The 14,182-nt window shown below is 38.0% G+C and overlaps 1 protein-coding gene across 1 annotated transcript in view; it reads right to left on the reverse strand.

Annotated features, from left to right (window-relative positions):
- Positions 1-261: 261 nt before the first annotated feature.
- HELQ (helicase, POLQ like) overlaps positions 262-14,182 on the reverse strand; it is a 40,813-nt gene continuing 26,892 nt past the window's right edge. The window contains exons 12-18 of the mRNA XM_052642197.1: positions 12,732-12,954; positions 11,464-11,621; positions 9,762-9,860; positions 6,175-6,348; positions 5,618-5,731; positions 4,031-4,165; positions 262-369 (exon numbers count right to left, since the gene is read on the reverse strand). Of these exons, the coding sequence (XP_052498157.1) occupies positions 262-369; positions 4,031-4,165; positions 5,618-5,731; positions 6,175-6,348; positions 9,762-9,860; positions 11,464-11,621; positions 12,732-12,954 (1,011 nt within the window). The remainder of the gene's footprint in view (positions 370-4,030; positions 4,166-5,617; positions 5,732-6,174; positions 6,349-9,761; positions 9,861-11,463; positions 11,622-12,731; positions 12,955-14,182) is intronic.

Genomic DNA, 14,182 nt, shown 5'->3' on the forward strand with positions numbered 1-14,182 from the left:
AATGAAAGGTCTGGCTGCAAAGGTAGGCTGGGGATACACTGGGAAACTTGGATTTCATTTTGTGGTGGATGCCAGACTTTTGATTAGAGAAATAATGCATAATTATTTATGTAAGTATGGATGAGAGGACTATTCAAACATCAGCCACAGTTCTTAATATATAGTTAAAATATATTTTTTTCATTTATAACTTATAGGAGAGCTTTAATAAAATGCATGTACAATAAATAATTCATACTTAAAAACGCTCCTCAGATAGCCTCATGCCTTTTCAGTAGAAGAGGCCACAATACCAGGGAAATCAGAAGGCAATCTCAATAATTCTTCTACTTCTTCTTGCAAAGCCTCTGCTTTCTCGTGCAACAGCATCTACAATAAAAAAAATCAAGATGTGAAGCAAAAATATGCATTGTTAGGGAACTGCTAACATTTTACCACCATCTATTCAATACCTGAATCTTTATGTATCAGCATAATCTAGATATTAAAACTAATAATGAGATTGAAAGATGGTCACTTAAGAACAGCAATTATAGTAAATGAAGCTGAGGCATTTAAAGCCATTTTAGCTGATCACTGCATTTGGTATACCAAAAATAATGGAGCTTTAATACTCTCAAAGGTTTGTTTTATTGAAGACTCAGCCACTTAAAATTAACTTTTAACCTATAAAATTTAAGACAATTTTGAAAAAATTTAATTGGTTTAAAAATGTTACCCTATATATATAGATTTTATTAATCCTCACAGTTTAGTATGCTATCTTTTAAAAACCTATTGAAAGAGTTAAAAGCTTGGGGCCCTTTGGGGATCAAACCAGTCAATCCTAAAGGAAATCAGTCCTTAATATTCACTGGAAGGACTGATGCTGAAGTGGAAGCTCCAATACTTTGGCCACCTGATGCGAAGAACTGACTCATTGGAAAAGACCCTGATGCTGGGAAAGACTGAAGGTGGGAGGAGAAGGGGGTGACAGAGGATGAGATGGTTGGATGGCATCACCGACTTGATGGACATGAGTTTGAGCAAGCTCCAGGAGTTGGATGGCATCACCGACTTGATGGACATGAGTTTGAGCAAGCTCCGGGTGTTGGATGGCATCACTGACTTGATGGACATGAGTCTGAGCAAGCTCTGGGAGTTGATGATGGACAGGGAGGCCTGGAGTGCTACAGTCCATGGGGTCAAAGAGTCGGACATGACTGAGCGACTGAACTGAACTGAACTGAAGGAGGTGAACATGCTGGCTCATGCTTTCCTTAAGCCTTGTGCGACAATGTATCTTGCGCGATACATTAGGCTTTCTATAGGTCCTGAACTAACGATCACACAGCACAATGTCTTACTCGTGGAAATGCTTTCCTTAGGCTCTATGTTAAATGATTATAATTGTTAAGAATCTTGCCTGGGAACCTGTTTCTCAAGACTTGTACCCCTGATTACACAGCAACGGTGTATCTAGCCCAGAGACCTTGCCCTGGACCCGTTCTCCCTGGCTAATCTTGTGCCAAAGTTATCTCAGGATGTATGCCTTGGGAAAGGGTCTGGTGGAACTCTTATAACCTTGAGGCATTCTTTTTTTCTATTCTCAGCAGCCAGTTGAGAAGTATATAAGGCCCAACTTAAACTAGTGAGGCAGGTACTCTTTCTACCCACTTCTGATGTCTATGTCAGAAGCTTTCTCTGTTTTGTCACTTTAAAATAAAATTTTGCATACAAAGCTCTGAGTGACTGAGAATCTTCTTTGGTCCTGGAGTTAAACCTTCTCCTTCAAAGACTACAAATCCAGCAGCACCATTTACCATAAGCTGTCACTATCAGTGTTTCAAAGAAAACTTTTATTCAAGCTCCTAAAACTAATATGGTTAATTTCAAAAGGAGCATGATAAACAAAGAAAGTATTTCTAAACCTAGTACATAGTAGATGTCAATGAATATTTGAATAATGATATTCCCCCTTTCTTTAAAAACAATGGAAATCAAATGTTGTTATTTGTTGCCACTGGGTTTGTGTATATTGGTGTGAAACACTTGCATTATTTCTCTTACAACATTTTATAACAAAAAGCTCAATAAAAATCATAGAAGAAAATAACCACTCTCTCTACCAATTTGATATAAAGCATAACATTATGCACATTATTGTGCCTGAAGTTGTCTAATACTTTTGACATTTAAAGTCACTTATTAAATATTTTGGCCATTGATACTGCAGTTCCCTCTGTATACTTTTGTTTTTTTTTTTGATGTGGACAACTTTAAAAGTCTATATTAAATTTGTTACAATATTGCTCATGTTTTATGTTTTGGTATTTTGGCTGTGAGGCATGTGAGATCTTAGCTCCCAGACCCCCTGCATTGGAAGGGCAAGTCTTAACTCCTGGACCACCATGGAAGTTCCCCTTTGTATCTTTAATAATATATAGTCTAATACTATAGTCTTGCTCTACTACTTACTGACTAGCTATGTTTCCTTGAGTAAATCACTTCATTTCTTTAAATCTCATTTATTTAGTTATTCAAATATTTGTTAAACATCTACTATAGGCTGAATACCGTGCTAGGTGCTCCAGCAATGAAATAATTACAATTTCAACCCTATCAACCCAAAGAACTCCTTATCTAATAGGACAAGTTGTAGTGTCCTGAGAGGGCTGTGGTGAAGATCAGTCACAGAAATACAAACAATGGGAGAGCCTTTCAAAAAAGCAAGCTGGAAACTTACTTTTCAGTCAGTTCGATTTATATATGACAATAGTGTAACAATGAACTTAAAAAAAACACACACACACAACTACACAATTCCAGACCACAAGGATGGAAATATAGTTGAGATCAAGAAGGAAATAATCCCTTGCTATTGGGTTGTTAAATTGTGTCCAACTCTTGGATACGATGCCATGGACTGTAGCCCGCCAGGCTGCTCTGTCCATGGGGTTTTCCAGGCAAGAAAACTGGAGTGGGTTGCCTTTTCCTTCTCCAGGGTATGTTCCCGACTCAGGGATTGAATCCGTGTCTCCTGCAGTGGCAGGTGAATTCTTTACTGCTGAGCCACCTGGGCAGTCCAAATAACCCCTAACTGCTGCATAATGGATTTACCCACATGGGGCAGGAGGGTACTGACAACCTGGATTGCACCTAGCAAAGTGTAACCAGGATAGTGAACCTAAGAGTAGACTGTTGACTACAGGTGAAAGAAACAGAAAAGAGAAACCCTGGGAGGCAACAAGAGCTGTTTTCAGTTCAGTTCAGTCGCTCAGTCGTGTCTGACTCTTTGCGACCCCATGAATCGCAGCACACCTCCCTGTCCATCACTATCTCCCGGAGTTCACTCAGACTCACGTCCATCGAGTCAGTGATGCCATCCAGCCATCCCATCCTCTGTCGTCCCCTTCTCCTCTTGCCCTCAATCTCTCCCAGCATCACAGTCTTTTCCAAAGAGTCAACTCTTCGCATCAGGTGGCCAAAGTACTGGAGTTTCAGCTTTAGCATCATTCCTTCCAAAGAACACCCAGGACTGATCTCCTTCAGAATGGACTGGTTGGATCTCCTTTCAAGTATGTGAAAGATCACCAAATGAGAAAAGGAAGAGCCTGGTTGCAGAGGTAGTACTATGACGCCATGGTAGGCATTTTAAGGCAGCCTCATTATACTGGGATGCTGTTGGTAACACTGAGTCCAAAAATAAAACTTAGTTCTCCAGGTTGTAAATTCCTTGTCAGTGGGGGTGTTTAAAGGTGAGAAGACCAGATGTTGGGGATGCTGAGGAAAGGACTTCTGTGACAAGAGTAATAGGAGGCAGAATTCAATGAGTTCAGAGTTCCTTATATGTCAATGAACTCTTAAAAGTGCCTTTATTTTTCAGGAGATCCTTTTTCTCTTTTTAACAAGCCTTGTATCATGACATATGCACTATTTTTATCCACATATTGTGAATATATATTTTTGTGCCTATAGTTAATATGTCTAAAGTATAAGGAGATAACTCTGTAAAATATCATAAAGATTAAAAAATGCCTTGTTTGCTTACCTTGGCTGATGAAACAATTTGCTTGGCCTGGCGTCTTGATAAATGATCAATTGTCCTTATCAGCACTTCAGGATTTGCATTAGCTAAGTGTGTTAGACTTTTATAACCTGCATTGTATAACTGTCTTGCTCGACCCTGCAAAGTATTTATAAAAATCATTAGGATCAGAATTGGGGATTAGGAAAAAATAATTAAGTGTTTTACTGAAAGGAAAAATTCACTTGCAAGAGACAGGGATAAACTAAGATAATAAAGTAAATATGAAAAGATAACACATCAGCCTGAAGGAATTTTAAAAGTGTTTTAGAAGAATTTTAAAATAATTTAGGTGGCTCTAATCTGAGTGCCAGAGAGCTAGTTTTCTGTGCAGCTGAAGTCAAGTGATGTGTGCTGCAATCAGAAATCAGAGAAGGCAATGGCAACCCACTCCAGTACTCTTGCCTGGGAAATTCCATGGGCAGAGGAGTCTGGTAGGCTGCAGTCCATGGGGTCGTGAAGAGTTGGACACGACTGAGCGACTTCACTTTCACTTTTCACTTTCATGCATTGGAGAAGGAAATGGCAACCCACTCCAGTGTTCTTGCCTGGAGAATCCCAGGGACGGGGGAGCCTGTTTGCTGTCATCTATGGGGTCACCCAGAGTCGGACACGACTGAAGCAACTTAGCAGCAGCAGCAGCAATCAGCAATTAGAAACCTGGAGACTTCTCTGGTGATCCAGTGGTTAAGAATCCACCTTCCAATGCAGAAGATGTGGGTTCGATCCCTGGTTAAGGTTAGGATCCCACATGCTGTGGGGCAACTAAGCCCATGTGCCACAATGACAGGTCCCACGTGCCACAATGAAGATACCCCATGCCCCAACTAAGACCCAACACAGTAAAAAATTAATTAATTAATTAATTAAATATTAAAGAAACAAATAAAAAACTCCTTAGGGTACTTGGGGGAGGGGCATTAGTTCAAATTCTCAATCAAATGTTTTAGTTTAGTATCCTTAGAATGTTCTCACTATCTACACAGGGACCTCTGGAGTGTGTCTGTGAGTGTATGTATGAGTGTGCACGCTTTCCCAAGCAGAATTCCTCTGGTTCAAGAACTGAATAACAGAATAAACAGAAAACAAGGGTCGATCAAAAATAGAAAGCTGAGAAACCAGCTGAGGAAACCTTCATCTCATTCTCTTAGAAAATGTAAATAACCCTCACTGCCACCGAGTGGCCACCGCCTTCAACTAGCACTCTCTAAACTGACAGTGAGTCAGAAGGTGAGTCTCTGCTGGAGAGGAGGAAGGTACGGCACACATGCATGCTTGGAGGAAAGAGGGGTGGCACGCGCACTTGGGGAGAATCACCCTGTCTCTACTGTTACATTTATCCACAAATGTGATTTTACATCAGGACTGCTTCTGGACTGATAGGGATTTGGGGGAGGCCAGGGCAGCAATTTATTAAAAACAAATAAAAAAGATTCCCATGATAAATCAGTAATATGGCTATTGTTGCCACTTACTCTGTGACACAACAGTAAAATCTGATTTTCCTGTGAGCTGAAATCATCTCAGTTGGGGAGCTAACAAGTCACTAACCTCTAAAACCCCAGTCACTTCCATGAGCGGGATTAGCTCTGCCTTTACACAGTAGGTCAGCTTCTTGGTGAGTTCTCCCAAAAGGGCCCTGTAAACCCAGAACTCCTCAAGCTCCTGCAAAACAGAAGAGATTCGCAGGATTGAAATGTCGTAAGATATTTCAGAATTCAGTATGTGTGGTAGGGGGCTCAGAAAGGACTCGCCCTTTGGTAAACTCTGGAAGTTGCGTAAAGCCAGAGGCGAACAACGACTCTGAGCAAAATTACTATGAGGAAACATGGCAGAGGTGGAGGGATTTGAACAGAATGCTTTTAGGATGAGGACAAAGAGTGTAAACCGAAAAATCAGTCAACAGGACGAATTCTAGGGAGGGGGTTCAGGAGAGAGGGAACACATGTATACTCGTGGCCGATTCATATTGATGGCAAAAAACATCACAATACTGTAATTATCCTCCAGTTAAAATAAGTAAATAAATATTTTTAAAAAGAGTTCTGTTCACTTTGACCAAAACATCATTATGTGCCAAGCATGTATCATCTAGTTAATGGAATTACCTCACAGAAATGTAACACACAGGAGGAGAATGCCGCAGCTGCAGAGAGAAGGCTTTGTATATATCCTCGAGGCATGTTAAACTTTTCAGACACACTCCAAATGTTGGTCTCTTTGAGCAAAGTATAAAGAATGAAAGACAGGTACAGTCTGTTGACAATGTTCTTGTCCACCTTCTAGAAAGACACAAATAAATTCATGTATTGGACCTGCTTAAAATGTACACCACATTCAAACTGGACAAAAGGGAATGAGAATGAAGCTGCACACAGCAGGGAGAGGACAGAGTGGTTCTACAGAAATAAATCGAAGTCATAACAAATGTACTTTAGGTTAGTTCAAAGTATTATTTTTTCCAAGTGTATAAAAAAAGAGATATGTCAAACTGTTTCCAATTTAAATTTCCTTCTGTAGGGAGTGTAGTGAGTTGAACTGTCCCTCCTCAAAAGATATACTCAATTCCTAAACCTTGGTGCCTCTGAACGTGACCTAATTTGGAAGGGAATCTCTGCAGATGTAATTAGCAAAGGATCTTGAGATGAAACCATCCTGGATATACAGGGGGCCCTTGAGCCCAATAGTCAATGACTGATATCCTTATAAGAGAGAGGACATAAGTGACAGAGGAACTGGTATGAAGACAGAAGGAGGCAGACTGTGGTGAAATGGTGACTACAAGGATTGCTAACAACCACCAAAGGCCACGAGAGAGGCAAGATGGTTCTTCCTCAAGCCTCTAGAAGGAACAACTCTGCCAGCATCTTGATTTCAGACTTCTGGCCTCCTAACCTGTAACAGAATAAAGCTCTGTTGTTTTAAGACACCGGGTTTGTGCTAATTTGTGATGGCAGCCTTAGGAAAAGAATACGGGAAGAGAAGAAGTTGGGGAAACCTTTACATTTACTGTAGAATTTATAGTGTTGAGTGTTAGTCGCTCAGTCGTGTCCAACTCTTTGTGACCCCATGGACTATAGCCCACCAGGCTCCTCTGTCCATGGAATTCTCTAGGCAAGAATGCTGCAGTGGGTTGCCATGCCCTTCTCCAGGGGATCTTCCTGCTGGGTCTCCTGCATTGCAGGCAGATTCTTTTACTGTCTGAGCCACTGAGCCACCAGGGAAGCCTCAGGTAGTACTTACAGGTTGGGTATACACACACACACACACACACACACACACACACATACATATATATATTCTACATATATATATATATGACTGTGATTATAAATTAGACAAATGTGTTTATTTAGATAAATATGTTAATAAGCTTGTTTATATTGTAAACTAAGAGTAAATATTAGCTCCTATGACTTAAACCTGGTCATGGTAAATAATTAATGTTTCCAGAAATTAAAACACTGAATGCTTCCTGTAGTTGATAATTTCTATTCTGTATATATGCTTTGGCCTGTGGTGCCTAGTGATTATTTTTTGTGTAAAGCATTTCATAGCTAATACCAAGCTAACTCAAAGACTGAGTAACGCATGCTTGAAATCAGAGAAAAAAAAAAAAAAGAATGAACTTTAAAGAGAAAAGGGAGGTTTAAAATATAAAATTATATCCTCTACTATAGTAAAAGAATGTTTAAGATGAGAACTTAGAATGTTTGAGAACTTAGATGAGCACATTGAAGGACATAAGAATTTTAGATTCTCTATGTTTGATACTAGATCACCCTTTTAAAAGCTTTAAGCTGAAAAAGCATGATAGTTGAATAACATCTAGGAAAAGATCACTTTTTAATTTCCCAACTTTAGTGCACCTTCATTATTAACTATAAATTGAGTCATTGCGGATTTTTGCTTAGAATGTATTTTCTAAGCCAAGAAAAATGACATAATTATATTACACGGCGAGATAAGTCACTTTATACCAATTTCAAGATCTTTTACAAGAAATGTTTAAAAAGGTCCTTTCCAATGTGGAGAAATCAAGTAGATTTTAAGCAAATATATTCTCTAGAAATTTGTTTAAAAAGATACTTATAAAGTATTAAAATAGTAACTTGTTCATTTGTAATTAAGATAAATCCATGCTCATACTATTTTAAATAATTATAAATTGAAAAAACATTTATTGACTGTTTTATAAAATGTAACAAAAATAAATTCTGATTCAAGTTTCAAAAGATGCATTATTGCAACATGATTTTATAAGTGTTTATTACTTGGTAATGAGCTCCAGATTAATATGTTTTTTTAAATATATTTTAGAGTTTGAAACAAAAGGTTTTAAGAAATATTTTTATTCAACATTCTGAAGGTCTAAACAATAGTCACTTCTGAGGTAAAAGACCCAATCTAAATATTGACAACAGGAATACTGAAGTACCATGCACTTATGCTTTTTTGATACTTCAATACAGGGGACAGCTTCACCATTCAATTCAAGTGTAAGTAAAACATCTTCCATTTTTCAAAATGAAATAGTAATATCTATATAAATTTAAAAGATATACAGGGAAATGGTAGGTAAGATCATTAGGCTTCAATGAAGATTAGATTACCAAAGAAAATGAAAATTGAAAAAAAAAGTGTAATTATTATGCTGCTGCTGCTAAGTCGCTTCAGTCATGTCCGGCTCTGTGCGACCCCATAGACAGCAGCCCACCAGGCTACCCCGTCCCTGGGATTCTCCAGGCAAGAACAGTGGAGTGGGTTGCCATTTCCTTCTCCAATGCATGAAAGTGAAAAGTGAAAGTGAAGTCGCTCAGTCGTGTCCGACTCTGTGTGACCCCATGGACTGCAGCCTACCAGGCTCCTCTGCCCATGGGATTTTCCAGGTAAGAGTACTGGAGTGGGGTGCCATTGCCTTCTCGTAATTATTATGAGGTAGAAAATTATGTTAATTAAGGAAATGAATGTGTGTTTGCCAAAGAATTATTTTTACTTCTCGTACAGTTAGTGGCGCATTCAGAACTTGATTCTTGTTTGCTGACTTAACTTTAAAAGACAAAAATATAAGATACCACACAAGAGTACTTGGCTTCTCTGCTTCAACCTACTAAAATGCTTTATGTACTTCAAGCACATTGGTAGTTCTTTGGGACAACGAAAAGCACCAACGAAAACAAAAATCCAAAAACTCGTCTTATGTTAGAATTCCTGATGCCAAGTGGATGCTTAAGAAAAAGTTTCTAGAAAACTTTTCTCCCATGAACTGAACTTATTTCAGGATTCTCTTCTATAACATTGTGAAAATATTTTACAATTGTTATAATTTAAACCATAATAAGTAGCCTAAGAAAAATAGATTAATAAGGTTGACCTTTTCCTATGCTAAGAGTCTTAGATGTGCATGGCTATTTTAGAAATACAAAGGTACACTAAAAAGGGCCTTCACAACCACCAAGAAAGAACATTATTTTTAAAATATACCTAAATTTCTGGTTTGCAGATGTTTTGAATAGTAAAGTGATAATTATATTAAAGACAAAAAAGTGAACCAAAACGATCAAACCAACAAAGGAGATGAGATGACAGCATTAATTTCTGTTACGTGAACTTAGCTATTTAGGAAAGAAAAAAGACTATGGTTACGTGAACTTAGCTATTTAGGAAAGAAAAAAAAAAAGACTACGGTACGTACCTTCCTAATAGCTTGACCTGATGCTTTCTTCCCAATATAGTTCTCAGAGACTCCAACCAGAGCAGCGACATTTTGTTCTGCTGGACTGAGTTGGTTAAACTACACAGAAAAAGAATATAGAGAAAAATTAAACTGTAACTTTAAAAAGTCTGCCATTAACCAAATCTAGTAGTCATATCACATTTTCATCATTATAAAACCTATGAAAAATAACACAAATTTTACCTACAAGTATTGCATTATAAGTAATACAAATAACACAAGTATTTACTTACAAGTATTTTACTTACAAGCTTGCAATACTTTTAATGTATTATTAAAATATAACAAACTTTAGTAGAATGAACTTAAAGACATGGCCACAAATACTGTAACCATGGTCTATGATTTTCACGGACTGTGTTTATGTTTCATACGGGAGATGTCTGGGGAGGGACAGGAGGGAAAGGTTTTGGAAGTAACTGCACTGTTTATACGGAGAAGGCAATGGCAACCCACTCCAGTACTCTTGGCTGGAAAATCCCATGTACAGAGGAGCCTGGTAGACTGAAGTCTATGGGGTCGCTGCAAGTTGGACACGACCGAGCGGCTTCGCTTTCTCTTTTCACTTTCATGCATTGGAGAAGGCAATGGCAACCCACTCCGGTGTTCTTGCCTGGAGTACCCCAGGGACGGGGGAGCCTGATGGGCTGCCGTCTATGGGGTCACACAGAGTCGGACACGACTGAAGCGACTTAGCAGCAGCACTGTTTATATACATGTGTTTGTGCGCATGTGCTCAGTCATGACCAGCTCATGGACTGTAACCTGCCAGGCTCCTCTGTCCATGGGATTCTCCAAGCAAGAATACTGGGACGGGTTGCCATTTCCCATTCCAGGGGATCTTTCTGACCCAGGGATCAAACCTGTGTCTCCTGCACTGGCAGGTAGATTCTTTACCACTATGTCACCTGGGAAGACCTGCATACTGCCACCGCCTGTTCAGAGTAAAATCATAGTAGGCTGTCCTCTACCACCTGGTTTTGTGATAGGTACAGCCAGTTCCACCTTGATCCTGGCAATAAAGATGATTATTCCTTCTCAGGTATCAACGTCACTGGGTTTGGTGTGACAGGACGTGACACTGTGTGTGACTCTGATAGAGCTTTCATGTAATTAAACTCTCAACCATCAGCGATGGTTTTCTTTACATTTCAGGCATTAGAAAATGTAGTGGTCCCCACATCGCAAGAGTAACCACCTTGAAGGGATGGGGACCAGACATGGTCCTTTCTTCTCTTCTGCACCTTTCTTTATTTTTTCGACAATGAACATGTTTACATTTAACAGAAAATATTTAAGTGAAACAAACAAAAAATGCTCTTGCCACAAAAAGTGTCTGACTCTTTGCAGTTCACATGGACTTCACCAGGCTTCTCCATCCATGGAATTCTTGAGGCAAGAATACTGGACTAGGTTGCCATTCCCCTTCTCTGGGAGATCTTCCCAAGCCAGGGATCAAACCCAGGTCTCCTGCATTGCAGACAGATTCTTTATCGTCTGAGTCTTTTTTCTGGCTATGAAAATATATTTGAAATTGGGCTTTTCAAAAGGCCCAATTTCAAGTATATTTTAATAGCAAAAAAAAAAAGAATAATCACATGATAAAAATCATATTGTGATTAATTATTTTAGCCTGTATTGCAAAATCTTATCTTCTCACCTGCCTGAAGTATATCATCCAATCAGGGTCACACTGAGAAGCCATATCATAGGGAGTTGTTAAGTAGATTAGATGAAGAAGGCTTTCGAGCATAAGTCCCTCAAGACCTTTCTTCAAGTCTCTGTAAAGAATGTCACAATAAGCCAAATCTATAGTTCCTAAAAGAAAGACACAAAGAGTTCATTTTTCATAATCACCAAAGGAGGAAAGAGGTGATTTTAAAGAAAGTCTGGTTTACCTAAACATAGCAAAAGTCTTGAGGGACTTCCCTGGTGGTTCAGTGGCTAAGTCGCCACAGTTCCAGTACAGGGGGCCCAGGTTCTACCCCTGGTTAGGGAACTAGATCCCACATGTCACAAATAAGAGTTTAAGTGCCACAACTAAAGATCCCTCACAGCCAAATAAATTAAAAAAAAATTATTTACAATTTCTTACTTTGTAACTTAGCACAAAATTTAGGAGGTCACTTTGATATTATAGTATCCATCAACATTTAATAAGTACATACCTTCTGACCAAATTAATCTATTCTTGGGAATCTAACCTAAAGAAACATCTCCACACATATCCAAAAATACATGAACAGAGATGCTCTTGTTTATAACAGAGAAAAATCAGAAACAGTGTAAATGTCCATCAATAGGGGAGTGGTTAAATACATTACGGTATCCATAGTATGGATGACTATTGTGCTAAAAGAAAATGAGGTAGATTTAAAGGGACTGATGTGTGAAGATGCTCATGATATTTTATAAGTGAGAAAAGCAAGCTGCCTCCAAATGCTTATACTATTCAATATGTATGTGTGTGCATGTGTGTGTGATATATATATATAGTACATATGTATATATGCATACATACAGGTAACACAAACATAAATATACATACACAAAATATTTAGAAGAATATATATCAAATTGTTATGAAATTTACAGAAAATTTCTATAAATTGCTATTGCTATTCTTGGTGGGATATTAAGATTTGTATGATTACAAATCTTGTATTTGTATGATTTGTATGATTGCTGGGGGAGGCGAGCATAAAGAAGGGAGGATCATCTTTTCCTCCATGTATTTCTACTGTGTTCTAAATTACTTGCAATTCAAAACATTTTTCAACTTTTAAAAATTGAAGTAGTTTAACAGTTTGTAAGATAAGATTATTATTATTAATATGAAATTACAAATCTAATTTAGAGTTACAGAAAATTTCTATTTTTTCTGATGCATTTCCTCAGATTCATAGTCAGATTCAGGTAAGCTCTTACCCTTAAAAGAAGCTCGTCCCAACTTTGTGATATGAAAATTACTTTGGAACTCTTCTTCAGACCCATAAATAGTATCTTTTTGTAGAAGTCCTTTTTCTGTCAAGTATCTAAGTGATTCCATAGTTATTTCCCAGAGACTTTTTTCTTTCAACAAAACCTTTTGCTGAACACCAAAAAATGTACCACTCATAAAACGATATATGTCATCCAGGTTTGTTGCAATCTGAAACAATTCAGGATACCATTACAGCAGCTTCTCTAATTCAAGGCATCATTTTGAATGAATAATTCATCAACATGAGGACTCATTTCCATACCTCAAAGCTATTCAAATAAAAAATCAATATAAAATCTACATAGTTGCATAAAGGTACTTTTATAATAATATTTTAAAATGACAAGAAAAAACAATTGAAGGGAGAATACAGTTATCATATTTATACTCTTAATGAAGACATCTACACATTTCTGATTCAAAAACTCCTTAGGTTTTTGAGTAATTTTTCACAGTATCTCCAAAGCTGTGCCCTCTGCTCACTCCCTACTAGTTATCACTAATTCCCACTTGGCCTCCTTCAGAAATCCTCCCTCCGTCCCCTTCCAGCCACAGGTGAAAATATTCTTTAGCTCTAAAAATTGTATTTAAAAAAACACATATGGAAAACACAACTGAAAGTCTCCACTAAAGCAGGATCCAGCAATACTCTCCCTGACATTTTACCTGAAAATAAACAGCAGTTTTCTACCTCTTTTTGTCTCTCTCATCCCCATCTCCTTTCCTTGTTCTTTTGCTGCCGTTTTTTTCTCCCCCAGCTCACTGTTTAAAACTTATAATAGCAATGGAGGTATTCAGACATAGAGCTGACTCTGAGTGTGCATAACTTACATTAGCCAATTTTAATGAAATCAGCATGTTATACTAAAATATAGTCAATCAATGAGCATATTTCTCTCTATTTCAATTCCGATGATATTTCAGTGGGAAAACTTAAGTAGTAATTTCACAGTAAACCAATATAAAGGGTAACAAAAAATATTATGGAGCAGGGACATTTCCTATTGCTTTTTCTCCTTTTAATAAAAGTCCATCCTTAACATAATATTCATTCAGGCTAAAACTGCACTTTTAAGATATTCAAGAACTGATACTCAGTTTACAGATTATCAACATACTTAGTTTCTATACTGTTTTTTAACTGAGTATAGTTAACACTGGGGGTAAACAAACCAACCAACCCCTTTACTTGATCCTTCTAGCTACCATCACGTTATCTTTGTATCCCTCTGTAAAAACTTTTAGACATAGTGATTTTAACCCACTGGGACAGCTTCTATCTCTGGCTTCTCAAAGCTGGGTTCTCCACTGTTGCCCCAACCTGCAAATGCAGCCATGACCAACTCCAAAGCGAGACCATAATTCAAGTATTTACCGAATGCCAACCACATGCCAG

This window comes from Budorcas taxicolor, chromosome 6, assembly GCF_023091745.1.
Source record: "Budorcas taxicolor isolate Tak-1 chromosome 6, Takin1.1, whole genome shotgun sequence".
NCBI classification, from domain to species: domain Eukaryota; kingdom Metazoa; phylum Chordata; class Mammalia; order Artiodactyla; family Bovidae; genus Budorcas; species Budorcas taxicolor.